The 27,844-nt window shown below is 40.7% G+C and overlaps 2 protein-coding genes across 2 annotated transcripts; one reads left to right on the top strand and one right to left on the bottom strand.

The window, feature by feature from the left end:
- Positions 1-583: 583 nt before the first annotated feature.
- Positions 584-7,874, top strand: LOC121725498 (the record flags this gene model as incomplete). Its single annotated transcript, XM_042112500.1, has 10 exons — positions 584-712; positions 1,358-1,469; positions 2,006-2,098; positions 3,330-3,423; positions 3,927-4,039; positions 4,354-4,478; positions 4,730-4,865; positions 5,483-5,616; positions 6,165-6,297; positions 7,714-7,874. Coding segments are annotated over exons 1-10 (1,230 nt in total), but the record flags the coding sequence as incomplete, so codon positions are not given.
- Positions 7,875-14,133: 6,259 nt separating this feature from the next.
- Positions 14,134-25,429, bottom strand: LOC121740444 (probable C-mannosyltransferase DPY19L1). The gene is made up of 11 exons (XM_042133134.1): positions 25,272-25,429; positions 24,630-24,880; positions 23,760-23,968; positions 20,969-21,152; positions 20,163-20,864; positions 19,819-20,006; positions 19,601-19,707; positions 19,263-19,422; positions 18,798-18,923; positions 18,115-18,276; positions 14,134-15,188 (listed from the first exon to the last, which is right to left on the bottom strand). The coding sequence occupies exons 1-11, from the start codon at positions 25,363-25,365 to the stop codon at positions 15,161-15,163; spliced, it is 2,211 nt and encodes a 736-aa protein (XP_041989068.1). The 5' UTR covers positions 25,366-25,429; the 3' UTR covers positions 14,134-15,160.
- Positions 25,430-27,844: the final 2,415 nt, after the last annotated feature.

Here is a 27,844-nt window from a genome sequence, read left to right as displayed (position 1 = left end):
GAGTCTGACATTTCTGAGTTCTGACGGCTGTGGCTAGACAGTTGACGTCATTTTTTTTTAAAGTATGCATAGCCAAATAGGCAGCCAACCTTTTCTTTTAAATAATATTGCTATCCGTTTCACCGGCATGCAGAGCTGCCGACTAGCACATCAGGACCACTAAAGTAGAGGCTGGCACACTGGAAAAGACAATATGACAGACAAAGACACCAGAACTTGAATAGTTGTAATATGCAGTCAATATTTTTAATAGTACACTGTACAAGGGATTCTATAAAATTCATTGAAACGGACACCATTTTCACATTAAAGTTTAAAATCTATACTATTTGTTCCTAGTTCCTACTTGGTTCCTTCTCAAACATAATATTATGATTTGATGACACAAACCCATTTTTTATTTTTCTGAAAAAATATTTAACTAATGGTTACTGGACTGGGAATTCCGACATCCGATATTCAAAATTAGAATCTACAAGAATCTGATTATAGCTATAAAATATAAACAAATAAATATATAAAATATATTCACTTTATCGTTTGCTTTTAAATAACAATAAATTAGATATTATGTATTAAGAAAATGGAGAAAAAATATGAAGGTTGTATCACTTGCCAATGTACTGAAAATTTATTCAACCTATTTGCTGTAACTTGTGACGAATATTATGGAACTTATGCACAAGCTATTGAAACCTGCTTTGATTTAAAGGTAAACTTTTAAAAACAAAGTTTGATTGTGCCATTATAGCTGTAACTAATCTAATTAAATTATTGTTAAACCTCATTTAAAATCTAGTACAACAATATAAACACTTCTTTTCTTCTCGATTTTATAATTACTATCCTTTCTATGTAGGTAATCTCGTCTTACTTCAATATTAAGTAGACGAAGGTCTTCAAAGACGAGAGAATTATACTAGGACAAAATATTATGCTAGATGGGTGTGTGCATACTGCATTGGGATTTGGACAGAGTGTCCCAAATCCCAATGCAGTACCTATGCCACTTGAATCAAAGATATCCATACTAATATTATAAATGCGAAAGTGTGTCCGTCTGTCTGTCTTCACGCTGAACCGATTTTGCCGAAATTTGGGATGGAGATATTATTTTGAGTTCCGAGAATGGACAATAGGATAGTTTTTATTCGGAAAAAAATGTACGGTTCCCGCGCGATAAATGAATTTTGACGCGACGGAGTTGCGGGCGACATCTAGTAATTATTTTCACGCGACGGAGTTGCGGGCGACCTCTAGTAACTATTTTGACGCGACGGAGTTGCGGGCGACATCTAGTAACTATTTTGACGCGACCGAGTTGCGGGCGACATCTAGTAACTAAAATATATTTAAGGTAACCAGCGATTTCAAGTATATTTGCAAGTCGTGTATAGCTACACTGGAAGATGCTACTAAATTCAAGAACAAGACTAAAAGAAATCTTGATGCTCAAAAAACTACTAAAGGTATCGATATCATAAGATTACTTACTAATATTACAAATGCGAAAGTGTGTATGTCTGTTACATGTTGGCGCCCAAACCGCTTAACCGATTTTTCAGTTTGGTGTAGATATACTTTGATTCCCGGGAAGGGACGTATATCCTATTTCACATAGGAATTAGGATACTTTTCATCTCGGAAAAATGTACGATTACCGCGCGAATCGCGATAAACAATATCGGCGCCGCAAGCGAGCAGCGATAATTCTATAAACAATAATTTTCTACGTGGTCCGCGACCGGACTACATTTACATTTAGGTAATCAGTGTTTAGCAAAGTGCTTTAGGATAGAATAGGATACTGGATACTACTTTAGTTGAAACGTGCTACTTGGCACTTGCTTTAGTATTTCAAGTTGTATAGTGCTAGTGTTTTCACAATACTCTCCTAAACACTAAAATAGGTAGTGTAAAATGGGCCTAAATAGTGTATAGTTGATAATATAAATATATCTAATCGAAAGTCATACATTATTTTTATTGAACACATATATTTCAGCAGATCATGTGGAATATTTAGATGAAGCAATTCTGACGGAGGACGAGTGCGAAGGGTGGCAAACGTTGCTGCTGGAAGTGCGCAAGGAGGAAGGTAGGTACTTCGACACATTTATTGGTAGTGGCGTAGAGTAATAGGGGCAAGCCGCAAGAGGTCGAGTCTGCGCCCTGCGGCGCCCATACAGTCGGCATGGCCGCGGCCGGCCGACCGCGACTGTACGGGAGCCGCAGACACGATCGCACAAAAAGTCTGTCGTCTGCGATCTCCCTTATGATTATACAACCACACGAAAACTAAGTTCTGGAAAATTTTACGCTTAGACTACTAAAGGTACAATTCCGTACATCGCGATCGATCGCGCGGACTGTCGTCGCCTCGTCGGTCGCTTGGGACTCTATACTAGTCAAAGTCTGAAAATATATGGCACCGCTTTCAAAGCCCGCGACAGACGCGCGCAGCCAACGATATATTGTGAGCCCTTATTCACCTTTCTTCTTATTCTTGCAATACATCCTACTTCCTACTAATATTATAAAGGCGAAAGTTTGTTTCGATGTATGGATGTATGGATGTGTGGATGTATGGATGTTTGTTACTCTTTCACGCAAAAACTACTGAACGGATTTTAATGAAACTTTACACTAATATAGCTTATACATCAGAATAACACATAGGCTACAATTTTAACCGACTTTCAAAATAAGAGAGGTGTTATGTTCGTTTTCTTATGTTCAACGATTACTCCGCCGTTTGTTAACCGATTTTCAAAATTTTTCTTTTGGTATATAGGGTATCATCCCAGTTTGGTATTATATTCACAAAAGTGGTGATCTGATGAAGGATCCATAAGTAATTGAGGGAACTCCTCAAAATTTATAGGGAAACATGTGGTGATTTCGGTTTCGTGAAAAGTATTCTAAGCATATGCTACCAACAAGAAAGATTTTGCACCGAGGTATACCTCTTATACCGTGGTTCGGAAGGTGCTGAGAGAACTCCTGATTCTTTATAGATACAAGTTTGGGAGTTTTGGCGTTGTTTTAAGAACGTTGTAATACGACCGAAGAAACTCAGGAAAATGTGGGAAAAACGGAGGAAATATAAGAAATTATCAACTACTGGAGCAATTTTTATGGCAATATTAAGCAGAGATGTCAGATATAGAGTAGACCAAGTGAAGGGAGTAGGGACATAAGCTATTTTTTATGGGAAAATGTACGGTTTCTGTAAAATTCCTAATTTACGCGGGCGAAGCCGCGCGGGACATCTAGTTATAGTATAACTTATTGATTGATATATTTTGTTATTGCGTGATTGTTTATAGAAGAGAGTAAGCCGTCTTTGCTGCACGCCGAGCCCACCATAGACTGTCGGCTGTGCGGTGCCGAGCTTCGCGACTATGATGATCACATGAAGAGGTATGCATTATACCTACCCCTTTCACCCTTGACACAAATATCTCTTATTTCTATGGGAGATATATGACTCATAATACTCCTATAGAAACTGAGCGAAATATCAATTGCTGAGTTATTTACTGGGCTATATTTTACGGGAACACCATGGTCCATGGCGCAACCGGTTGCCGCTACGAACGAATTGTACAGCAATAAAGCTTAACCAACGCTACACCATTTGAGTTACTCTATAAATAGCATACCTACCTAATATTGTAACATACATTATGTTGGTAGCGGCGACCGGCTGCACAGCCATATTATGGCTTCACTCAGGGTGCGTATCTCGCGACAGCAATGCAACAGGCGAATGCGTACAATATATCGACTGTTGCCAAACACCAGTTTGCTTTGCTGTCACTGGTCACAATATACATTAATCTTCTTACCGGTGAAAGATTGCCCTCTGAATTCGGAGGCAATTTTTAAAGGTCTATGGAGTATTTAATATAAAATCGTTGTAGATGCCATAGCTCCAGCGACGAGGGAGAGAGGCGCAAGTACGCGTGCCACTTCTGCGAGAACGAGTACGCCAGCAAGAAGGCCTGCTTCACGCACCTTCGGATGAAGCACGGCCGTAAGTACTTTATCTAGGTACTATGCCTTAAATGGTCATGTAGTAATGTTCCTTATCCTTGTCATCTTCTGACTGAAACCTAGTGCCTTGCCTTGTTTCTGAAATTTCGGCTGGGTAGGTTCTTCTTTTTAATACAGGTGATTGATTTTCGTGTTTAACTTTGTCCAATTAAAACTGATAATTTGGACAATTTTCGCAAGCCCGGTATAACAGATCACAACTTACATTCGCCTGACGTAACTAGACCAAATAACTCGATCCTGCTAGCCTTTGAAATAATTTCTGCGATGGTACCAACTTCCAACACTGTACAGTGAAACTATGCAACGAAAACCCGAAGTACTCGGCGCGCGACCGCAAGGAGTGCCACGTCTGCGGCCGCGACTTCAGCCAGAAGCAGATCCTCAACAACCACCTGTTGAAGGCGCACGGGATTCAGGTGAGGGGATCTTACCTTACTCTTGATTTAGTTTTAATCAGAACGTACGTCGTGATAATCGCGTCATTATATCTTTGAGCGGTTATAGATTCGTTAGAATAAGTAGAAACTATAGTCGTTCTTACCGGTGATTCTAGACTCTAGAGGGATTCTTGACTTTCGGCTTCAAAGACTCGGCTTCACTGGCCACCGCATGCTAATATAGACCTTGCTCATCAAAAAACCCAGCTCATTCGAAACGCGTGGTCTAGGTGGAGAAGCGCAAGGCTTTCTTTTGCCCGCTGTGCCCGGAGCGCGTGAGCTACGGCAGCCAGTTCAGCGCGCACCTGCTGCACGCGCACGCCGTCACCGAGCGCGTCGAGCAGCTGGAGTTCGCCAACATGGACGGTCAGTATTCTCGACTGTCCCGACTTCGTACGCGAAGTAAAATCCCCCAGGAACCGATCGCAAAAAGGAGCGTCAGCGTCATTTAAACGTGTAGGCAAGCCAACCAGGCTTGCAGCTTGCTTCACGCACCGTAAGGGATTAATCAAAGATGACTTATCACATTCTTCTACTACTTAGTAGAGCATCAGCCGCTGTTCCGGGGTCAGCAACGTACCGTGCAAACAGCTTGGAATAGACCAAATACTGTAATTTGGGTTGGTGTTGGTGTTGATTTAAATGTGCAGCGACTGATCAAGAGTTCTGACCGCTCTAGGCTAATTATGAAGAGAAAGTTTAAAAATTGTAACACACCTAGCACAGGTGTGTTACAATTTTTAAACTTTTGAACTTTGGGACTTTTAATTTTAATGTTTTGTCTCGGTCTAGTTGAAATTTGTAGAGTAGATGCAATGATGCTAGATAAGTGCATGTGAATTGCGAAGACACGAATTCAGCGCCCCCCGATCCTCGCGCCCTAGGCTGCACCCTAATTAGCCTAAGGGTTAATCAGGCCCTGTTAAAATGTGACCTTTAATCTAAGCTAGACCAGTAAGAAAATTAATGGTCCACTGTCACAGAATTTCTGGCGTTCAAGAGCCTGATCCAGGAGGAGACGAAGTACCGTTTCCGGAAGACGACGGCCAGCAAGCAGACCATCGAGGGTGTGCGCTCCCACTACATGTGCAGCCAGTCCGGCGTCTACGTCTATCAGGTAAGATTGATCTCACATTGGTGCGCTTTGTCATCGTCATTTGATGCACATTTCAATGATACCTAAATCCAACGAACATCTTTTTTTTTTTTTTTTTATGAACTAAGGGGGCAAACGAGCAAACGGGTCACCTGATGGAAAGCAACTTCCGTCGCCCATGGACACTCGCAGCATCAGAAGAGCTGCATGTGCGTTGCCGGCCTTTTAAGAGGGAATAGGGTAATAGGGGAGGGTAGGGAAGGGAAGGGAATAGGGGAGGGTAGGAAAGGGAATAGGGTAGGGGATTGGGCCTCCGGTAAACTCACTCACTCGGCGAAACACAGCGCAAGCGCTGTTTCACGCCGGTTTTCTGTGAGAACGTGGTATTTATCCGGTCGAGCCGGCCCATTCGTGCCGAAGCATGGCTCTCCCACGTATAAAACATTTTAAGTGATTCCCCCACGGGAAAGGACACAGGGCATTTCAGACCACGGTCATGGAACTTTTTCCCGTGGTAAACCGTTCTCGGGTCAAAGAGCCGTCACTAGTCCACATGTTTGTTGCGGCAGGGCAAAGGCAGGCGGCCGACGCCGGAGCGGCAGATCTACAAGACGGGCAAGGCGTGCCCCGCCCACATGGTCGTCACCGAAACGCTCCACAACGTCCTCGTCACCTTCTACACCACGCACGTCGGACACGGCAGTGAGTGTAACGCCCCGCGCCCGTATCTATTAATAAACCGCTTTTAAACTAGCCAGTACACAATGGTTCACTGCAGGCCGCGCCATTGCGCACCACGCCTGAAAATCGTCGGCCATCATACGTATGTGAAGCTAGCATGACAAAGTTTAAGAAAGACAAAGCAAAATAACTCGGGATTGCGTTATTAATTAGGTGCTAATTGAGTGCTATTTTGGTGCAAAAACCGCGAATTTAGTGCTCCTCAAAATTCGGAATAAATGCTAATACTGAACCTTTACGTGAAGCTAGCAGTGTACATAGCCAAAAACCTTTAAAATGATGTTATAGCTTCGTAATAAATACTTAGCTAATTAGTGCTCATTAAGTGCTCTTTCAGTGCACAAACTACGAATTTAGTGCTCTTCAAAATTTGCCATAAATACGAATAGATACTGCTACCTTCACGTGAAGCTAGCAATGTACAAAACCAAAAACTTATTATCTGGCTTCTTGATTAGTACTTTACTAATAAGTGCTCATTAAGTGCTGGCGATATACGTAGAAAAAATTTTAAAAATGCATTTTTTTTTTTATACTATATACTGCTCACTTCACGGTACCAGCAAGATGCTTCTCTTGATTTGAGTACTTTGACGAATTCCACACTCATAAACGATACCTAGGAATTAAGTGCTCATTAAGTGCTAGCAATAGGCGGCGAAAACAAAATAAAAATATGCATTTTTTACTTTTTATACCGTACACTGCTCACTTCACGGTACCAGCGAGATGCTCCTCTTGATTTGAGTACTTTGACGAATTCCACACTCGTAAATGATACATAGGAATTAAGTGCTCATTAAGTGCTAGCAATAGGCAGCGAAAACAGAAGAAAATATGCATTTTTTAAATCTCGCATAATAACGCATTCCCGAGTTATTTTGCTAACTTTGTCATGCTAGCTTCACATACGTGGCCATCATACGAAATTACCCCACCTATACAGTGTGTAACAAAAATAAGTGATAATACTTTAGGGTGTGTACATGTTCCTTGTAGAGAGTTCACTGTGAAAGTAGCAGCTCTGAAAGACGAAATTTTTTTTTCACTTTTGTATGGGCAAGGTCCCGAGCGTCACGAGTTTCCCCATACAAAAGTGAAAAAAATTTTTGGTCTTTCAGCGCTGCTACTTTCACACTGAACTCTCTACAAGGAACACGTACACACCCTAAAATATTATCACTTGTTTTTGTTACACCCTGTATAAAATGGCAATGGCTTGTAGTGGGCCAGCATGGTCCATTGTGAAGAGGCACCTTAAGGCAAGACCGCACTACGATAATACGCTGAAACGGAGCAACGAGACACTTCACAGAACTGTCCTGTCACCTGACTGCCGCATAGTGCCGCTAACCTCATACGCTTTTATCATTTCAGAGTGTCCTTACTACGAGGCGCGCGAGCCGAAGCGCGCGCGCGCCGCTTCGCCCGACGATGTGGGCGGGGCCTGCGAGGTGGACGGGGCCTGCGAGACGGACGGGGCCTGCGAGACGGACGGGGCCTGTGAGGTGGGCGGAGCCTGCGAGGTGGGCGGGGCCTGCGATGTGGGGGGCGAGGAGGCGGGGCGGGAGGGGCAGGCGGAGGGCGGGCTGGTGTGCGACACGTGCGGCGCGCGGCTGGTGGGCGCGCACCGCATGCGCGCGCACCGCGCCGCACACCACCACCTACTGTATCCCTGCGACTACTGCGGACAGGTCAGAGCTGTTATAATAAATTAAATAACTAGTTTGTGCACGTAACTTTGTTGCGCTAAAATTCGTTAATAGCCGCGTACTGACCAAGCGAGCAGCCTCGCGAGGCAGTTGCTCGGTCGGTCAGGACGTGCCTCGCCCGAGGCAAAGCATGCGTTGCCTTGCCCGAGCGTGCCGCGGCCCGAGTCGAGCGTTGTCGGTTTTTGTCGATGCTCAAAGGCGCCTCGGTACGTTTGCCGCGCTCACTCAAGACGGGAGTGTTTTGCTTCGCTTATTCGTTGCGTATTAGGACTTGATAAAGATTAGACTTGACGCGTCATTGATAAAGAACAGTGTCTTAAACTAATACAACTATATGAATATAGACGACTTTGGGATGCGCAATGTTCTGATTACACTAAATATAGGGGACTAAGGGAAGATGCATGGAGAAAAATAAGTCAGGAAATGAACCTTCCAATAGCTGAATTATTAAAAAGGCAGTGGTGGCGACAGCTTTCCGAATATGCGGCCTCATGGTAGTCTCGGGCAAACTATTCGCTCGCGCGGTCTCTATTCGACTTCAAGTAAAAATGAGCGTCAATGCTGGCTCGGCATTGCCGCGCGAGGCAGCCTCGGTTTAGAAAAATACAGACCGAGGCCGCCTCGAGCGGGATGCGTACCGCGGCAAATGTCCGAGGCTGCTCGCTTGGTCAGTACGCGGCTAATGGCGCGTAGATTTTTCCGCAACAAAAAAAATCCTATGTCCCTTCCCGGATGTCAAAGCATCTTCATACGGAATTTCATCTGAATCGGTAGAGCGGTTAACGCGCGAATCGTTTAAGTTTATCACGCCGCACGCGGTACGTTTTCCCGGTATACAAAACTTCCTATGTCCTTTCCCGGGGACACCGAGTATCTACACACCATATCTTATGTAAATCGTTTCAGTGGTTTAAACATGAAGAGGTGACAGACAGACACACTTTCGCATTTACAGGGTGTAACAAAAATAAGTGAGAATACTTTAGGGTGTGTACGTGTTCCTTGTAGAGAGTTCACTGTGAAAGTAGCAGCGCTGACAGACCAATTTTTTTTTTATTTTGTATGGGAAAACTCGTGACGTTCGGGCCCTTGCCCATACAAAAGTGAAAAAAAATTTTCGTCTTTCAGAGCTGCTACTTTCACAGTGAACTCTCTACAAGGAACACGTACACACCCTAAAGTATTATCACTTATTTTTGTTACACACTGTATAATATAAGTATGGATTAATATCGTGGTGTACCCCTCCTCCTGCAAATACTGCAGCTGTACAGTAGCAGGTGCCGTTAAATGGTGACAATACCTTGCCGTACATTTCAATGTTAAAGGCCTGATAGATGTACGAACTTAATGCACGCGTGTTTTAAGTTCGCGAACTTACTCGGCTCGCGTCGGTGACACACGAGAATCGCTCACACTTGATTACTATGCCTCCAGGTTCGAGGCTCGCGGCTCTTTGTTGACACACAGGCGATTAAGATCATCGAGCCATAAGTCCGCGTACTTACTCGCACGTCTGTCACCCCTTTAATGAGTTACTTATATAATTTTCCAGCTGTACCAGAATGTGGACGCGTGGACGCAGCACATGCGCGCCGAACACGAAGCCAGGACGCACAAATTATATACCGTTACACCGAACGCGAAACACTGAAAAAACGGTACACACATTTTAAAGTAGTGACTAAAGCTAATATTTTTTTTATATTATAATGAGAGCATGATTTAAGTTTACAAAATATAATAAAATGTATAAGAATGAAATAATAACTATCGGTTTGGTATTTGTTTTAATAGTAATTAAAATTGTTTGTTTTACAAGGACGTGGTTTCTATTTATCCTCAAATGATAATAAATATTACTTAATTATAATAAGGAGTCCTCCACATTAGGGCTTTCGCTGCGTTGAGCGTGTGCCCGGCGCGGCCCGCCTGACCGTCGCAGGCGGCCGCGACGGTCACCCCCGTCTCTCGCAGCGGCCAGTATATTTTCGGTTGCGGGGTGTACAGTCGATACCTATGGATTTTTTATTGATATATTACTTAACCAACAGACGACGACGCCGACTTGTACAAAGGCGTCAGCCAATCAGCCCATTTGTCACGTCTAGATTGTTGACCCGTCGCCCGCGGGGCGGGCACCGCTGCACGTACCGCGTGCGACGGCTGAACCGCCTCACGCAGCGCTGCTCTAAGGGACGACATGAAACAAGCACGACTCGCGGGTGGCCGCGCCGGGCGCACGCTTAACGCAGCGAACGCCCTTAGACGTGCGCGTTCCTCGGGCGTGTGAGCGATAGAACGCCGCGTGCGCGACGCTAGTGCGGTGCGATCGCGGGCTGCGGCACGCACGCGTCGCTCATACGCCCGAGGAAAAGGCATGCCCCAAATGTGGGGTCAGCCTAACGATATAATATAACTGAGTATTGTCATGAGACGTAGGTTACACGAATACGATCAGTTTTTCATAATCTGATTCATCGGTCTGGTATCTTTACCAGACCGATGAATCAGATTGATGAAAAACTGATCGTGTAACCACACCATACTTTCGATGGCCGCCGCGACCTGGCCGCTAGTGCGCGCCCGGGTTTAGATGTCAAATTTTGGGGTTCGACGTAATTCTTTGATATCGAAATGGCGAATGTAAATGCGTTATAGTCCATTGAAATGTTACGTTTTAAGGACCGAATATTGCATTTATTAGAACATTGTTGACCCCCCCAACATATCCCAAAAATAAATTTGCGTCCTCTAATAAATGCAAAGCTCATGTAACATTTCAATGGACTATTACTCTATTTCAAATGCCAATGATTGCAATAAAAGACAGAACTCACGATGCTCGTATATTCTAAAATAGATAACTATGAAATCACATTTTATAATACTTTCGTCGAAACGATCGCAGACAAAGTACACCTTTAAGACTAGTCCATAAAAATGTTTGAAATTTACAGAAATACAGAGTTATAGCTTTCGATATTATTAAGTTAAAATTGAGTAAAATGCCCGCTTATATAAAATAGCCCGAACCATGAGGCTAGTCAATTTCATACTTTGACATTTAATATTATAATGAAGTTCGTGAGTAACCTTGTGATTCGGATACAACTTATAAAACATTACGTCATTAAAAGGTCTTATACCGACCAAAATCACAACATACAATATACGTATACTTCGACAAACGAGCCATGTTGCTGCCCTTGTCGAGAGAACATTCCCATGTATCCAGTTTCAGACAAAGGCAGCAACATTGAGTAACCCGTTGTGTAAATACTAAATATTATTCTAATTAATAAGAGCGAGGCTAACTGCTTCGATCTGTTGCATCGCCGATACCTACAGTCTACAGAATAACGCGTTAAATGCCACAGTGTAAAAATAGCATTATTAACTGTCAAATGGCGTACCTGCAAAAAATATGATTGCTAATATTAACGTGCGCAGCAATAGTCTACGATCATGAAAAAAATCACGTCCGCGCTGTTATGCACCGCAGCGCTGGCCGCTAACTGCTATTTAACTTGCTATTTTTCACTCTATGCGAAATAAAACTCAACGCGAGCGGTGTGATGCGAACCCAGAGTTAACGATGCCACGATTTTAGCAAATAGCAAAGCAGTAGCACGAGCATGCTATGACATGAAAATTAGCATGTTAATGAAATTAATAGAAAATATCATTAATTTCCATAACTTTAATATGCCACACACGTCACATCAAACACGACGATGATGCGTTCTATTTTTGGTGGTATCACTCTAGTGGAAAAGTGATCGAATATTTTACAAAAATAAAATTGTTTATCATTTTTACTCGTAAAAATAAAGTATAATTTATACTGAGCATGTATTCGAGGTATTACAATAGCTAGACTTGACCTCAAAAGGGACTTAACGAAAAAGTTACATTGTAATTAATAATAGGTTAGGGGCTAAATTATTGTCGATACAATTACTATACAGGTTGTAACAAAACCAAGTGATAATACTTAAGGGGGTGTATGGGTCCCCTATAACTAAAGTATTCGCTGTAAAAGTATCAGCGTTGAAATAGTGACTTTTTTTAAACTTTTGTATGGAAAATTCATGACGCTAGTGCCCATACAAATCACAACTTACGGTACTTTCACAGTAAACTCTATAAAAAAACTCATACACATCCTAAACTATTATCACTTTGTTTAATTACAGCCTGTAGATTTACATGACATACAATGTAATGTTCATTTTATGACATATTTTCTAAAAATCAAAGAGAATAATATACAGGGTGTAACAAAACTAGTGATAGTACTTGAATGGAGTAGGAGCAGTTCCCTAAAAGGAGTTTGCTGTAAAAGTAACAGCGCTGAAAGAGTAACTTTTTTTCATCTTATTATGGAAAAATTCATACAAATCACAAAAAAATTGCTCTTTCAGTGCTGCCACTTTCACAATAAACTCTATATTATAAGGAAAACATACCCTAAATTATTATCACTTAGTTTTGTTACTCCTGTGTACGTATGTGTTTCTCGAAGTAAATGTGGCTATACGCACAATATGAATAACATATTACATTATACTGTGCGGTGTGCACCCGTAACTCATGAGCATCCGCAATAGGAAACATTGCGCAAAGGTCGGAACAGAGGGCGCTACTAGTACATACCATAAAGAACGGAATAGAGAAACAAAGGGCTGAGCAAGAGAGATGTCACTATCAGTAACACTGCGTGGTAAAAAGAGACGTGTGATACATGACAGCAGCACTCTTTTTTTGACGTCCAGTCGGCACGTGCCGCACGTTGACAATTTAATCTCATAGAAATCATGTTAAATCATGCTTGTGTAAGTGTATACGTACACATATTTTTACGCACAGATGAAACCAATTTCGAAGAAACATGACAGCAGCACTCTTTTTTTGACGTCCAGTCGGCACGTGCCGCACGTTGACAATTTAATCTCATAGAAATCATGTTAAATCATGCTTGTGTAAGTGTATACGTACACATATTTTTACGCACAGATGAAACCAATTTCGGTTTCGTTTGATAGCTCGAGATTTGTTGCTCTATACCGCTAGGTATATTAACTTTATGATACATACATTAAATAATCCGACCAAAATCCGACATGTTGCACACGTCGTATCAGAATATTGACAGAAACGTTGTCAAACTTCGAGCAAAACTTTTTGTTTACTGTATAATATGCGAGTGCTGCCGTCTAGCGTGAAAACTTTGCTATAATAGATTCTATTGCGTGCCCTTATCTTACTAAACTACTTATCAAAATAAAAGCAGATTTATTAAATGCATAGATTACAATTTTAAATACATTGCTTTGATACACCTCACTCTTATTTTGGCCACTTTTATCATTATATTAATTATATAAGTTTTATCATTATATTAATTTCACATTAAGTATCTAATTTATATATTTTAACATGTAGAATGTAGTATACATAAAATTGTGCACATAATATTGCCAATTTACCTGAAAGTTTTATCGATTATTATTTCCAAGGACAGGTTCTACATAAGTTAGGCAAGACTAGTAGAGTAAATAGTAGATACCATTGTCTTAACATGTAGAATGTAGATACATAAAATTGTGCACATAATATTGCCAATTTACCTGAAAGTATTATCGATTTCTTCTAAGGACAGGTTCTACATAAGTTAGGCAAGACTAGTAGAGTAAATAGTAGATACCATTGTCTATATTCGACAATTTTAATTCAACATTAATGCTGCTCCGTTATCAGACTCTTAACTTATCAAACTACAAAATACACTTGAAATCAATCCGACGTCCAAGTCAATCCAACATAATAATAACGTTTATTAGCTTTGTCCACATTGTGCCTTTTTTTGTTCAACAAGGGCATGCGTTATAGCGCACTCAACAGCGAAGATGTGGCATGCCCGTGACGCGCGTCAAAATCCACCCGCGTTGAAAGGCGCGCTACGGGCATGCCTCAGGTCCGCTGTTGACAGCGCTATAAGGCATGCCCTTGATGAACAGAAAAAGGCACAATGTGGACAAAGCTATTGGATGTATGTAAAATATTTATTTTGTTTGACAGGAAATAGCAAAGTCGAACAATTAGAACGAGACTGCATTAACGTTGCTCAAAATAGGAGAATCCGGTTACTGGCTTAAGCTAAGACCGCACTATACGACACGACACGACTTCATGTTCCATAGAACTGACGTTTGTAAAAGGACCCGCTGGCGTATTACAAATTCAATTGTATGAAACGTGCAGTGTTGAGTCGTGTCGTGTCGCGCAGTGCGGTCTAACATAAACAGAAGCTGTAGGTATGTTAACGCCTACAGACGCCGAGTTCATATTTCTATCTATCAGAACCATCACTTAAAATAAGCTTTTCACCACCTTTTTTAATGTTGCACCTAATAAAATGGCAAGTTGTTAATCCACTGGCGATTATAACTAGATGTAAGCCGTGCACAGCTTTAAGATAGCTCGGCAGGAGCTCGCAGTGTTTGACTTTTGGACTCTTTGGTGGGGCGATGAAGGAGGGGGGTGCGGGCGACACGCTATTGGTAGATCAGTAATAAGAACCCCAAGCCAACACGTTTTCTTTATCGCTTCTTTATAGAATCGCCGATCAAAACGTATGGAATTGACATGACATGAGTTGAATGTCGGCTTCATATTATCGAACGCGTACGTCAATTCCATGTTATATTTTTGATAGCCGACTCTATAAAAAAGCGCCAAAGAAAATGCGTTGGCTAGGGGCTCAAAAGCATCGTTATTGGCGATCAGGCGGTGACATGTTTGATGTTATTGGCTGATGCCATTACCGAGCTTTAGCATGTCCCTCGAGCTCCCTGAGATCATATCGATGGGTTTTCGTGATTAGATACCGCTGTCGAACCTGGCGACACAAGAGATACAGTTGTGGGAATGTGTGGTGGGGCATATATGCCATTACCCCCGCCAGTTTAGCCGAGCGATCTTAAAATTGTGCGCATGCCATACATATCCAACAGCAATCTTACAAAAATATCCTCTTCGTCCATTATCGCTGGCCCGTCGGTACTAAACTACCGTTGTCTCTTTGAGGTCGTGTCGGACGGATGTCAGGTGTCGAAACTACGAGGCATGTACCTGGGAACATTCACAACATCTATTATAATATTATATTGATATAACAAGTAGTAATAATAACTCCCACACCGGTTTCGGTGACGGTGGCCGGTTTCATTGAAACCAGGCCAGTTACGCAGGAGTATTTTTATAGTGCCCAAGTGTTGCGCAGTACACAAGAGCACTCTATATTCCTTTTTCCCTCACAACCCAGTGGGACGAAACAAGTTGTAATGATAATAATGCAGTACTTTTTTCTTTTTTTAACATGGGGAAATGCTTTATGCATCCCCGGCAAATTGGGGATTCGGCCGGGGTATGTGGGACTCCTGTCCTGTAGTCTACCCACTAAAACCCCATGGTGCTCCACTCATCGCTTAAGGCAGAGTTGCGGGTACGATAGAACCTACCGCAACTGTACCAGAATAATGCAGTACCTATAGATGATAAACCAGTAGGTGATGATTTATTAAAATAGCGGCGCGGTCGCGCTGTCATTTACATTGCTTGTGATCTCGCAAGTGGCAGTGTAGCCGACTTTTGCCACTTGTTAGCTATTATTGTCAGTTATCACACGCCAGTGACAATAAGGTCCGTATTAATTAACTGCCCCTACCATCACACTCAAGATCATTCTTGAGATGCTGTATATATTAATATATTTGGACTCAAGTATCTAACTTATGTGTGGTGTATCAACTGAGTGCAAACGTATTAGTAAACGAAACTCTACATTGTATATTTACAACTCGGGCGAGTTAACTTGACACCTGGCTTAAATTTTACCCCTCCCTCGCTTCCCCGCGCAGCACCCCGCTCTCGTCGTACGCGTCCAGTAGCGTTAGCATATTATATCTGTTACCGTTACACGTGTGTTATTGAGTTTGCGTTTCGGAGTTATTTGTTAGTAGTTAATGGTTATTGTTTTTGGATTTTTGTTGAGTTTTGTTGTGTTATTTGTTAGTTGTTACATTTGAACGTTAAATTTGTTAAGTTTTTGTTATTCGTATTAACGTTTGAACATTGCCGTGCGTCTGTGGTATGAATTAGCTACTCACGGAATATATTAATATGAAGCTAGATACAAATTATCGGACGCATCTATAAACCTCGTATTCCTGCTGGGGAACCCTTGGGCGAGTCCAACTCGTACTTGGTTAATACTGTGGTTAGTGTAGCCCTATAAAAATAACTAGTTCCGGTAACGTAATTTTTTTTTAAATAACTTTAAATAAAAAAACTTTTTTTGCACTCAGTACTTAAGAGAAACGTCAATTGAACCAGGTGTCATGTTAATTCGCCCGAGTTGTATCTGATATTAGTCAGCGGTAAACACGATTCACTTATTTTGACTCGATAGTTATATTTTTCAAAACTGGGCATTCTGGAATTATGAATATTTCTTAGTGTTGAAAATTTCGAAAAGTTTCCGAAACTTTGGAATGTTTCAGGAAGTTTACCGGAAAATTTCCGTGAAAACTTCCAGTTTCCGAAATTTTGGAAACTTTCAGAAACATTTGCGAAATTTTTAAAATGGTTTTTCTCCTATAAAATAGTAATTTTTAAAACAGATGAGGTACTCAATTCAATACGTAATTTTTTTTATGTAAGTATGAGTAAGATCAAATCAGCTGATTGACTTTAGAAAGAAGTTTAGCCGTTAATTCGACCCTTAATAGAGACACGTATACTTCAAAAATATTATTTTCTGTATTACTACACGCTAAGACTAATAGAAGCGAAGAAATAGTTGAAGATGTGGAAAAAACGGGGGAAATTATATGGAATTGCTTATTATCTTATGAACTACTGGAGTAATTTTTATGTTATTTGGCAAACATGAAGAATAGACCACGTGAAGTTTTTTGCTGCAAAATGTACGGTTGCGTGAAATTCCTAAATTACGCAAGCGAAGCCGCGCGGAACATCTATATATAATAAAATCGTAGGAAAGTCAATTCTGTATATTGAATAATTTTGTACAATAAATAATACTTGGGATGTGATCTACTATGCTAACGCGGACGAAGTCGCGGGCAACAGCTAGTCTTAGATAAATATTTATAAAAACGATCTAAATCATGCGACTGAATAATAAAGTAAACAAATCTGCTTTCATATCACATATTTTATACCTAAACTATGTTCAATTTAATCAAAAATCAATAATTTTAGTGTTATTTGCATTTAAAAATAAACGTCACAACTGTCTTTATAAGATAAATGACAGTTTTCGAAACTTCCAAATTTGGAAATTTTCAGGAAATATTCCTTAGGGTGCCCATACACGTCCCGTGTATTTGTCGTTTCGATCGATCGTCAAGAAAATCGTCCAATCGATCTGTTGAACGTAAAATCGTTCGCGATATTGCTACACACGTACAATTTGTCGTTCGATTTTAACATCGAGGAGATAAATCGTCACGATAATTGTCCCGTGTTTGGCCACCTTTAGAAATGGAAACTTTCCGGGGAATTTTCATCTCTAATATTTCTGGGCTTTTCAACAAATATCTGTTACACTTATTGAGTTACTATCATTAAATAATTTGCACTACTACGATCACACACTTTAATCATGGTTGGAGGATACCGGGGTGTGTAGGCGGGGCTAGCGTGCGTTGAAAGTTTTGGCAGCCCGGTCTTATGTGCTACACGTTGTTGACATTAAACTTAAGTATAATGAAAGTCGACATTATGACCTCTGTGGCTCAATTGGTTGAGTGTGTGGCAGCTCAAGCCGGAGGTTGCGGATTCGAATCCAGCCGACGGAACAAAAAAGTTTTCAATGCTCCCGGATCTGGATGTTGTATTAAATATGTGTATAATATAAGTTGTCTGGTACCTGTAACACTTTAGGTACTTAGCAGGGAGCCAGACTGACGTGGTGTGAAGCGTCCGTAGATATTATATATTATTATGACCGTGGAGTACAGCGGCCACTAACCTGACGCTGAAGTCGTGCACGCGCAGCAGGGCGTAGTGCTCGTTGCGGAAGAGCGGGTAGAAGTGGTCGACGGTCTGCGTGAGCAACGTGTGGCAGAGCGGCGGCCGCGCCCGCAGCTCCGGCTCCTCCACGTCCCAGATGTCCGCGAACGAGCACCCCTTGCTGGAGGGGGGAGGGGCAGCAGCGGCGTAAAAAGGGGCGGGTTTTTGCACTACCAGCACCCTAGGTACCGAAGAAATTTCGCCCAGGGCTCTGGTAGTACTAAAACCGGCATTGGTGAGGGTCCTATTAAATATACTAGCCTGACCCGACGGACGTTGTCGGGTAATATCTATGAAGTTCAAATTGTAAAATGCGATAAGGTAACGTCATTTGATATGATCTTGCGGTTCGGTATTCTTAAGCTTTCTAATTTTTCACGAAATTTTAATAAATTTTTATTTCATAAGAACCTTCCTTCGATATTAGCGAGCGCAACGAATAAAATATTATCGAAATCGTTTCAGCTGTTCTCGAGATGAGATTTTTCTACATTATACATATGTATCGAATTATAATGGCCTTGTTCATAATTAGTCATAACACAGCTGAAACTTAAAATTGTGAAGTTTGTAACCATAAAACATTCGTTACGAGCCTATATGAATAGGGGTACAGATTAATAAGTGAAAAGTGATACTCACTTGCTCCGTCCGTAGCAGTACTTGGTCTCTATGATGAGGTAGGTGGCTCGCAGGCGGCTCAGGTCCGCGTAGTACTCCTCCGCCGAGAACCGCCCGTACACCTTGTACACGTCGTACGCGCGCTTCCTGAAATAATATATAAATTGCAATATATAGTGAGTGAGCAGACAGAGAATAATATCTAGAAGGTAATATTTGGATATGGAGCTATAGAGTCGCAGCCTGACATTTGCATGCTTTACCCCAAAACCTCGGGGTTACCGCCCCCGACTTTTTGCGCACCGATGACGTTACAGAATATGAATTAACGTGGAGGCCGCAAAGGAAGATCTTTCGCCCCAGCGAGGTGGTATGCTCGGTGAGGCCGAAGCCCACGTGATTGATTTCAGCTGTCGTATATGTACCGTCCTTAGAAAATTTCGATAGCGCGATGCAGGACTTAGTTGTACGGCCACATCGTCGTACCTGGCGTCCAGGTGCTCGTAGTGCGGGTGCGCGATGACGGGGCGGCGCGTGGCGAGCATGACGGTGGCCGACACGGGCATGGAGCCGGCGAACGCGCCCGGCCCCGTCTGCGTGCTGATGAACTTGAGCAGCTGCTCCTGCGGGTAGTCGCTGAATTCCCCTGAATTCAAAATAAACAAAAACAAACAAATTTAGGTAAGCTGGCTCAGGAACCAGGTGAATAGAAGTCCTAGGGGAGCTTTGCCCACCATTGGGACAGCACAAGCTGGTAGTTAGTAATAAAAAACCATCGCCGAGATTTTAGTCGAACCAAAATATCTTTCTTTTGCTTAACCTACCGATGTGCGACATCTCGTGGCTGACGTTGGCGACGAGCGCGCGGCCCAGCGTGAGCACGTACAGCGCCCACACCAGCGGCATGTACCGCGTCACAGACTTCGGCAGACTGGAATAATAATAATAACTAAGTTGTGTGAATGTGTGTTGTGTGAATATTATACTGTAGGATAAGATTTTTCGCCGCCGCGTCTCAGCACCAGCACCGGGCTGTACTCACGCGTAGTATGACTTATTGAAGGTGAGCGAGAAGAGCACGCAGCACTGCGCGGCGAACAGCAGCTTGAGGCGCATGACGAGCGCCGCCATGACGCCGAACGCCGCCGCCTGCGCCGCGTTGTACACCACGGCCGCGTCGCAGTCCACGCGCCGCAGCACCAGCACCACCGAGTCCACGGTGCCGCCCAGCTGAGACAATATTCAAGTGCTGAGACATGGGCAAAACATTTTATATGCTCACGGCATTGCATTGTTTAAAGACGCGTGCGGTGTATTTCAAAGTTCAAGTGGGTGAGAATTACAACCTTCATTCGATCTATCAACTGTATGATTGATAGAACTCACGCTGGTCTCGATACGTTTGTCGAGGTCGTTGAGGTCGGGCGCGCCCTCGATGCCGCTGTCGTCGTCGTCGTCGCGGCGCAGGTCGAGCGCGGCCAGGTCGCGCGCGCACTCGCTCACCGCCGCCGCCGCGCACCGCACCGCGAAGCTCACCACGTTGAGCGCCGCCAGCGGCAGCAGCAGGCTGCGCGTCATGCCCGCCAGCGACGACAGCGGCAGGTAGTCGAACACCTCCGAGCACGTGTAGATCATCGTGTGGAAGCTCCGGTGGCCCGTCAGCTTCGCGCGCAGGATGTCCCACACGTGCGTGTCCTCCTCCACCTCGAGCAGCGCGCCGATCGCCCGCTTGATGTACAGCGAGCAGGCGGCCACCGCCATCACGCGCGCCGTCACCAGCCCCGCCTCCAGCGCCACGTCCCAGCGGCTGCGGATCTTCACGCGGAGCGAGCTGAAGAACAGGCAGTAGGCGGACACCGCGAGGAAGAAGGACACGAACAGCGACGACTTCAGCATGTCGTTGCCCTGCAGCATCAGCACGGCGGTCTGGATGCTGCAGAACTGTGAGTGCAGGTACAGCGAGAGCGTCTTGATGTCGATGATCCGGAGCTGCTCCATCAGAAAGAATATGGCGGTCTGCGTGAGGAATATGAACTGGCTGAACTGCCAGAACAGCAGGCAGATGATGTTCACGATGAATATGGACACCTAAAAGGTTAAAGGATTGTTTAATTATTAAATATCTTTATAGTAAACTTGAGAAGGTTTCGTCGTCGGAGGTCAAAAACATCACAGTACAACCGTTAACAAACCTGTAGCTGCAGCTTGGTCATCTTGCCCTTCTCCCGGAGCTGCAGCGTCAGCAGCCACATCTGCAGTAGCAGGAAGGGCATGGCGAAGTTCTCGCGCTCGTTGGGCGCCCACTGCACGCGCGTGCACTCCGCGTGGTTAGCGAAGTACTGCACCACCGCGAACAAGCCCCCCACTATGCTCTGGCTGTAATACCGTCTTATACTTAAAACCCATTTATCAAAAAAAAAAAACAATGCAATGGAGACATTGAAAAACTAGCTTGATAGAAAATAAATGGTACTCTTCCTGTCATTAATTCATTATCTCGTCTCAATCGGATGCATCTGCACTGCAGGCCGACATAACACGACTAGAACAGTATTGTTCCCAAAATTGTCTCGATCTTAATCCCTCAAAATGCCGCGTTGTCACCTTTTCGAGAAAACAGAACGTAATTCTTACTAGTTTATAACTAGTAAGAATAAGCGTATACGCTTATGCAACAACCTTTCAAACGTCTTACGTCAGTTCGTGATCTAGGAGTATACCACGACTCCAAATTACTGTTTGACGCACACGTAGATCAAATAGTATCTAAAGCTTACAAAGCGCTCGGTTTTGTGCTAAGGTGTGCATCGTCTTTCAAAGATATAAAAATATTAAAAACATTATATTGTACCTATGTTCGTCCCCAATTGGAATACGCCTCGCAAGTTTGGAATCCTATGTATAATAACTATATTGATCGTATTGAAAACATCCAAAAGAAAGGGGTTTGGGTAATATTGGCGTCATTTTCAAATCTCGCGGCCACTCACCAAACCAGCATATTATGAAAGAACATATCAAGGGGAGTAAACTTTATTATGGGGGACATATAAACTATATCGGAGCCGAGATATTAGGCATTTTAAGTTCGTATTTTCAACTAAACGTAAATTCAATTATAACATGAATATTCAGGAAAATACAAAAAAACGGCGTTATTTATTAGCTTAAAGTCTTCCTCGATAAATGGCCTATCCAACACAAAAATATTTTTTCAAATCGAATAAGCAGTTCCTGAGATTAGCACTTTCAAACACACAAACACTCCAACTTAATAATATTAGTATACAGGGTATAACAATACTAAGTGATAATACTTTAGGGTGTGTACTGTGTATGAGTCCCGTGTATTAGAGTTTACTGTGAAAGTAGTAGCGCTGAAAGAGAATATTCTTTTTTCACTTTTGTATGGGGAAACTCTACGCCAGGGCGCGCAAATCAACAAAAAAATTGATTGATTGAGAGGAATTGCTAAATGATCACATTTAGCAATTCCTCTCAATCAATTCAGCAAATGAATTGTCAAAACTGTCAAACTGACAAATGTCAAATCAGTACAAAAATACAGAAATGAATTGCAAGCAGATTTGCATTTTGATAGCATTTTGCGATTTTAGAAAAATGAATCATATTATGATTCATATCATGACACTTCAAAGCGACTGCATTTTAGCCCCGCTGCTCTTTTCAGAGTGAACTTTATACAAGGGACACTTATTGTATACCCTAACTAAAGTATTATCATTTATCACTTATGTTACAACCTGTAGCTATATTTTTAATTTTATTTTTAATTTTAGTTATTCGTGCATTTTAGAGAAGACTTAACCATTTAGCATACAATCTACGCGCCGCGCCGTCATTTAATGAGTTTTTTAACTATTAATTTTCCTTTTGCAAAAAATGCAAATCCATTTTTTCTCGAATTTCTTAAAGATTTTTTTTTTTTCATATTTTTTGTGTAAGTAAATAGTTAATCTTCTCATTAGTATATCTTATATATAAAAATGGATTTTCAAATGTGTTAGTCGCGCTAAAACTAAAAAACGGCTGAACGGATTGGCCTGATTTTAGTCTTAAAATATTCGTAGAAGTCCAGGGAAGGTTTTAAAGTGACACGAAGTTCACCGGGACAGTTAGTAAAAAATAAAAATGGATTTTAAAATGTGTTAGTCGCGCTAAAACACGAAAACAGCTAAACGGATTGGGCTGATTTTAGTCTCAAAATATTCGTAGAAGTCCAGGGAAGGTTTTAAAGTGACACGAAGTTCACCGGGACAGCTAGTCTTATATATAAAAATGGATTTTCAAATGTGTTAGTCGCGCTAAAACTCGAAAACGGCTGAACAGATTGCACTGATTTTAGCCTTAAAATATTCGTAAAAGTCCAGGGAAGGTTTTAAAGTGACACGAAGTTCACCGGGACAACTAGTAAAAAATAAAAATGGATTTTCAAATGTGTTAGTCGCGCTAAAACACGAAAACAGCTAAACGGATTGGGCTGATTTTAGTCTTAAAATATTCGTAGAAGTCCAGGAAGGGTTTTAAAGTGACACGAAGTTCACCGGGACAGCTAGTATTCTATAAAACATTCCTGCAGCTGTACTTCTATAATGAGTCGGGAAGTACCTAGATTAAAAGCTGGACTGAAAATTCTGCCGAAAGCTGGTGGCATTGAGCATCATACTACTTTGCATACTGCAAAATTCGCTAAATAGTGGAAATAATCGACATTATATTATGGGAACAACACCCTAGAGTCATTTTACCTATTTATTTAACTTAATTCAATATAATAATAGCTTCATATTATAAAAGAACACTTTAATTTTTAAAAAATTTTTTTAATATCAACAAATCTTTTGTTTTTTTTTCTACAAATATTTTAAAACTACAAACAGCTGCGGGCAAAACCAATTCAAATAGTCTGCCACAAGGCTTGTATGGAAACTTGATATTATGCGTAAACCCTTAACTCTTTACCTTAATGCTACAGCATGCAGAAACAGAGCGGCGACGGTCAGCCCGGCGAGCCACCACACAGCCTCCAGGTAGAAGTATATCGGTTGTCCGATACCGACACAGCTTTCCACTGGGGAGTACCCCCCGCCCCGCTCTATCAAGTGGCACTCTTTGTAGCAGGATGTGTTTATCATCGGCTCCAAATATCGGTACAAGCATCCCAACATAACCTGAAAAGTATTGTTACATTATAATGTATTCTTTGATACAAACATATAGTTGTACTGCCCGTTAGATGAATCAGGTAATTGATTTAACATATAATAAAATTAATATAATATGATTTAAAATAAATAATATGAGAAAAAAATTTGTAACTTGCAATTTTTTATTCTACTATGATATATTTTATTCATTAACAAGAAAATTTGAGGATAATTATATCTATTATTTTAATAAATACTTGTATATCACATCTTAATTGGCAAAGATGCACAACATACTCTGGTCATGTTTGTTAATTAAGGCCAAACTCATAAAACATCTAGAATTGTTTCAACAATTACTTGAGAAGCAAACTACAGATTAGGTAGTTTGCTTCTCAAGTAACAATAACTGCATGTGCCCCGAGGTGTTACCCGCAGTTTATTAGAGAAAATAAATTGTGATATTTCCCACAGTAAAAAGTAGCCTATACAGTGTTAATTCAGGACATCAACTAATTCCATACCAAATTTTATTAAAGTTTTGCAGTTTGATATTCCTTTTCCGACAGACAAGTTGAAGCAAGGAAAATAACTGCAAAAATATTGCATTGATGCAGATTTGTACCATATCATACTACTTAGTATAATATTCAGTAGTATTTGTATGTCATGACAACACATTTACCTCGGGATAAATGTTGAATCTGTTGAATGCATTGACTTCTTTAGGGTATTCAACGAGACGATCATACATCAATTGAGCAAGTGTGTTAGAGAAGGGGTTTGACTCCACCACGGTCTTATAGTAGGAATAGTAAAATCCCATTTCAGTGCGTAGAGACATTTCCCTTTCCAGCTCCGACAAGTGTGAGAAGTTCCGGTCATTCTCAAAAAGCATCGAGACATATTTATAATGTATAAATGCTAAAGAGATTGCTGTAAAAAATAAAATGCTATCAAATCATTTTACAATTACCAAAATTGTACCTACTTATATTATTACTTCTTATTTAAAAACTTCACATTTGCAATTGGAGATATAGCTTGTCATAAAAGAGTAGACGCGGTACACAATTTTAAAATCATATAAAAATATGAAAATGTTATTAAATCAGGATAAAAGTGTGGAAATACAAAGAGAACAAAACACCTTTTGAGAGCGTAATTACGTTTAGAAAATTTTGTACTGCGTCTACTCTTTCTTGACAGACTTGTACTTTGTGATTTTTTTGTAACATAGCATAGGTGTAATGTGTTTAAGTGGAATTAGTATTAAGTACGTCTGCAATAATGTTTATTAGTAATATATTGAAAGAAAAGCACTTACCAAGACAGATAGTAAAAATTGTCAAGCTGATGGTCCAGCAAGAATTCTTCGGCGGCACTGTTTCCCTTTGGACACGTTCAGCGTTGTCGTTCATGATTTTACTTTAAAAATATTACATGACTTGCAATGTAACTGCTATTTACTTATTTAAGAAATCCGTACTAACCGTAAATTAGAATTATTTTAAAAATACGTTTGTTTTAGGTACTTTTGAGTTTCCTAACGAAGCTATACTAAAAAGTAAAAACTAAAAACAGGTGACATTCGATAATGACGGTGATGCCAACTATATAGAATTTTTTTCCCCTAAGCCCACTAAATTTCAACCAAACCTGTACCAAAACTCCTCAACTATAATCCAAATATTTATCACTTGTGGTGCGTTCTATTAAGCGACCAAAACGCTGAAAATACTCCTTCAGCAGTTCCACATGGCGACCGCAATCGTTGTGATCTCGGCAAAAATGTCACTCATAGTCATGACGTCATTGTTTTCGGTCGTACAATGCTCAAAACGACTCACATAAAAGGTGGGTTGAAATAAATGTTTTAATAAAGTAGTCAATTTTGCTTCATATGCAAAATAATTTGTTCATTTAAATTTAAATAATAATAATAAAATATGGTCAAACTCTATCATGGATCATCCATGTACAAGCACTTCGCAAAAAAGTTTCTGCCACCACCATTTCTCTTAGGCGTCTGAGCAATTTCACCTAACCATCCCAACTAAAATCACTCTAGCTGGCAGCTGCTAGCAGAAACCCTACTATTTCCAATCGGACTACACTGACGCTGTCCCTAGTGTGACCTCAGTGAACAACTACCGACGGGTGCCCAAAAATATCCACAAAAAATGTATCCTCTATAAAACCCACTGTATAAATTATTCCACTAAATTTAGTGGAAAATCTCCATAGTTGGCAACACTAGTCTCCATAGTAATAAAAAAAAGTAAATGTCAAAGTGACAATTATAGTATTTTTTTCTTATTATGGCACTTCGGCTATTTAACTATGGCCAGTGTCGACTGTCGAGTATATTATAAATAAAAAAATATATATATTTTCAGACAAAGAAGCCCATAAGTATTATAAATAATTTTGTGACAATAAAATTATAAAATAACAAATAATCACAATGCAGCTCATCTTGCTACCCTGACATGTAGCTCAGTGAGTCTGCGAAGGAGTGGAGAGTCAATTCGCTCCGCTATCATCTTCAGCCCCCCTATCATTAACTTTGTCAAAACCTGAGCTAATCCGTGCAGGTATGTAAACAGTTGTAAAGTGAATGGTTATGTTTCCGTATCATGTGCACTTTTACTTCTCAATGGTTTTAACCTGTAATATTTGTCTCTGAACTGGATTAAGAAATGTCAAACACGAACGTCAAATTTGACTAACGGAATTGTTTTTTTTTTTAGGAATTGAAATGGCTTAGTCATAACGACTAACGGAAAAATTGTAAATCAAGATGAAAATATAGTTTAAAAAAAGATTAATATTTTTTATTATAAAATATACTATTTTCTAATATAAAACGTGGTCAATGTAGGAATAGTTACTTTTGCACCGATTTATTGTATTTAAAGGTAATTATTATAAATGTGTAAATGGTTTTATTTATATTTTTTGGTATTTTATAAGCCCTTTATGAAAACACTGAGAAAATAACACTCCTTCATGTTTATATTATCACAAGCATGGCGATCTAGAGGAGAAAGAATTCTCTGACATTGGCAACTAACTGAGTCGGCAATTAAAAAAGAGAAGAAGAAGGAGACAAAAAAAAAAGATAATTGGATATTGTTATTAAGTTTATAGAGATTATGTTTTAAGCAAGAAATTGATAAGTTTATTATATCCTATACCTACTTGATACCTACGCTAAATAATCTACCATGAAAAAGTCTTAGAAATGCATCAAACTTGTGGATTACAATTACATGCATTACAACAGAGTTGATGTCATGAGTTGAACATAGTTTGTTGAACTTGAACTCATTCTTGAACACCTACGTTTTTTTGAGCTTTCAAATAGGTATTATTGTAACATAAACAGGCAATTTATAAGTTTAATAATCCCCTTTTTGTGCCTTGTAAGGCATTTTACATTATTAGTACTGTGTACGCTGAACCAAATATTTTTCAGGATAAAGGATGATTGCTAACACTGAGATACTATAAGTACTACATTTTATAATAAAGAATAGCAAGTGTAATGATGACGAAGTCCTAGGAAGATAATATATATTCACTCAAAAGCTTTAATTAAAAGAAATTTAATAAATACTCGTTTTTAAATGTTTTTTCATTTATTTTCTCACTTAAATATACCTACCTTAGATACATATTCATACACAGCTTTCATCAATAGGTACTACATTTGTCTTACACCTTATTATCAACCTAGTATCAGATAGGCAAGTGTTAAATCTCTTTTATATTATACTTCTAAAAATATTTATACAGCGGAAATCTTAAACAAGGTCTTGTCACTTAAAATCAAAGAAGATGAATCAAATATCCCTTGTGTAAATATTAATTTATTATTATTAAAGGAGTTCAAAT

This window comes from Aricia agestis, chromosome 3 (assembly GCF_905147365.1).
Source record: "Aricia agestis chromosome 3, ilAriAges1.1, whole genome shotgun sequence".
Classification (NCBI taxonomy): domain Eukaryota; kingdom Metazoa; phylum Arthropoda; class Insecta; order Lepidoptera; family Lycaenidae; genus Aricia; species Aricia agestis.
This window is presented reverse-complemented; position numbering and strand designations above follow the sequence as displayed.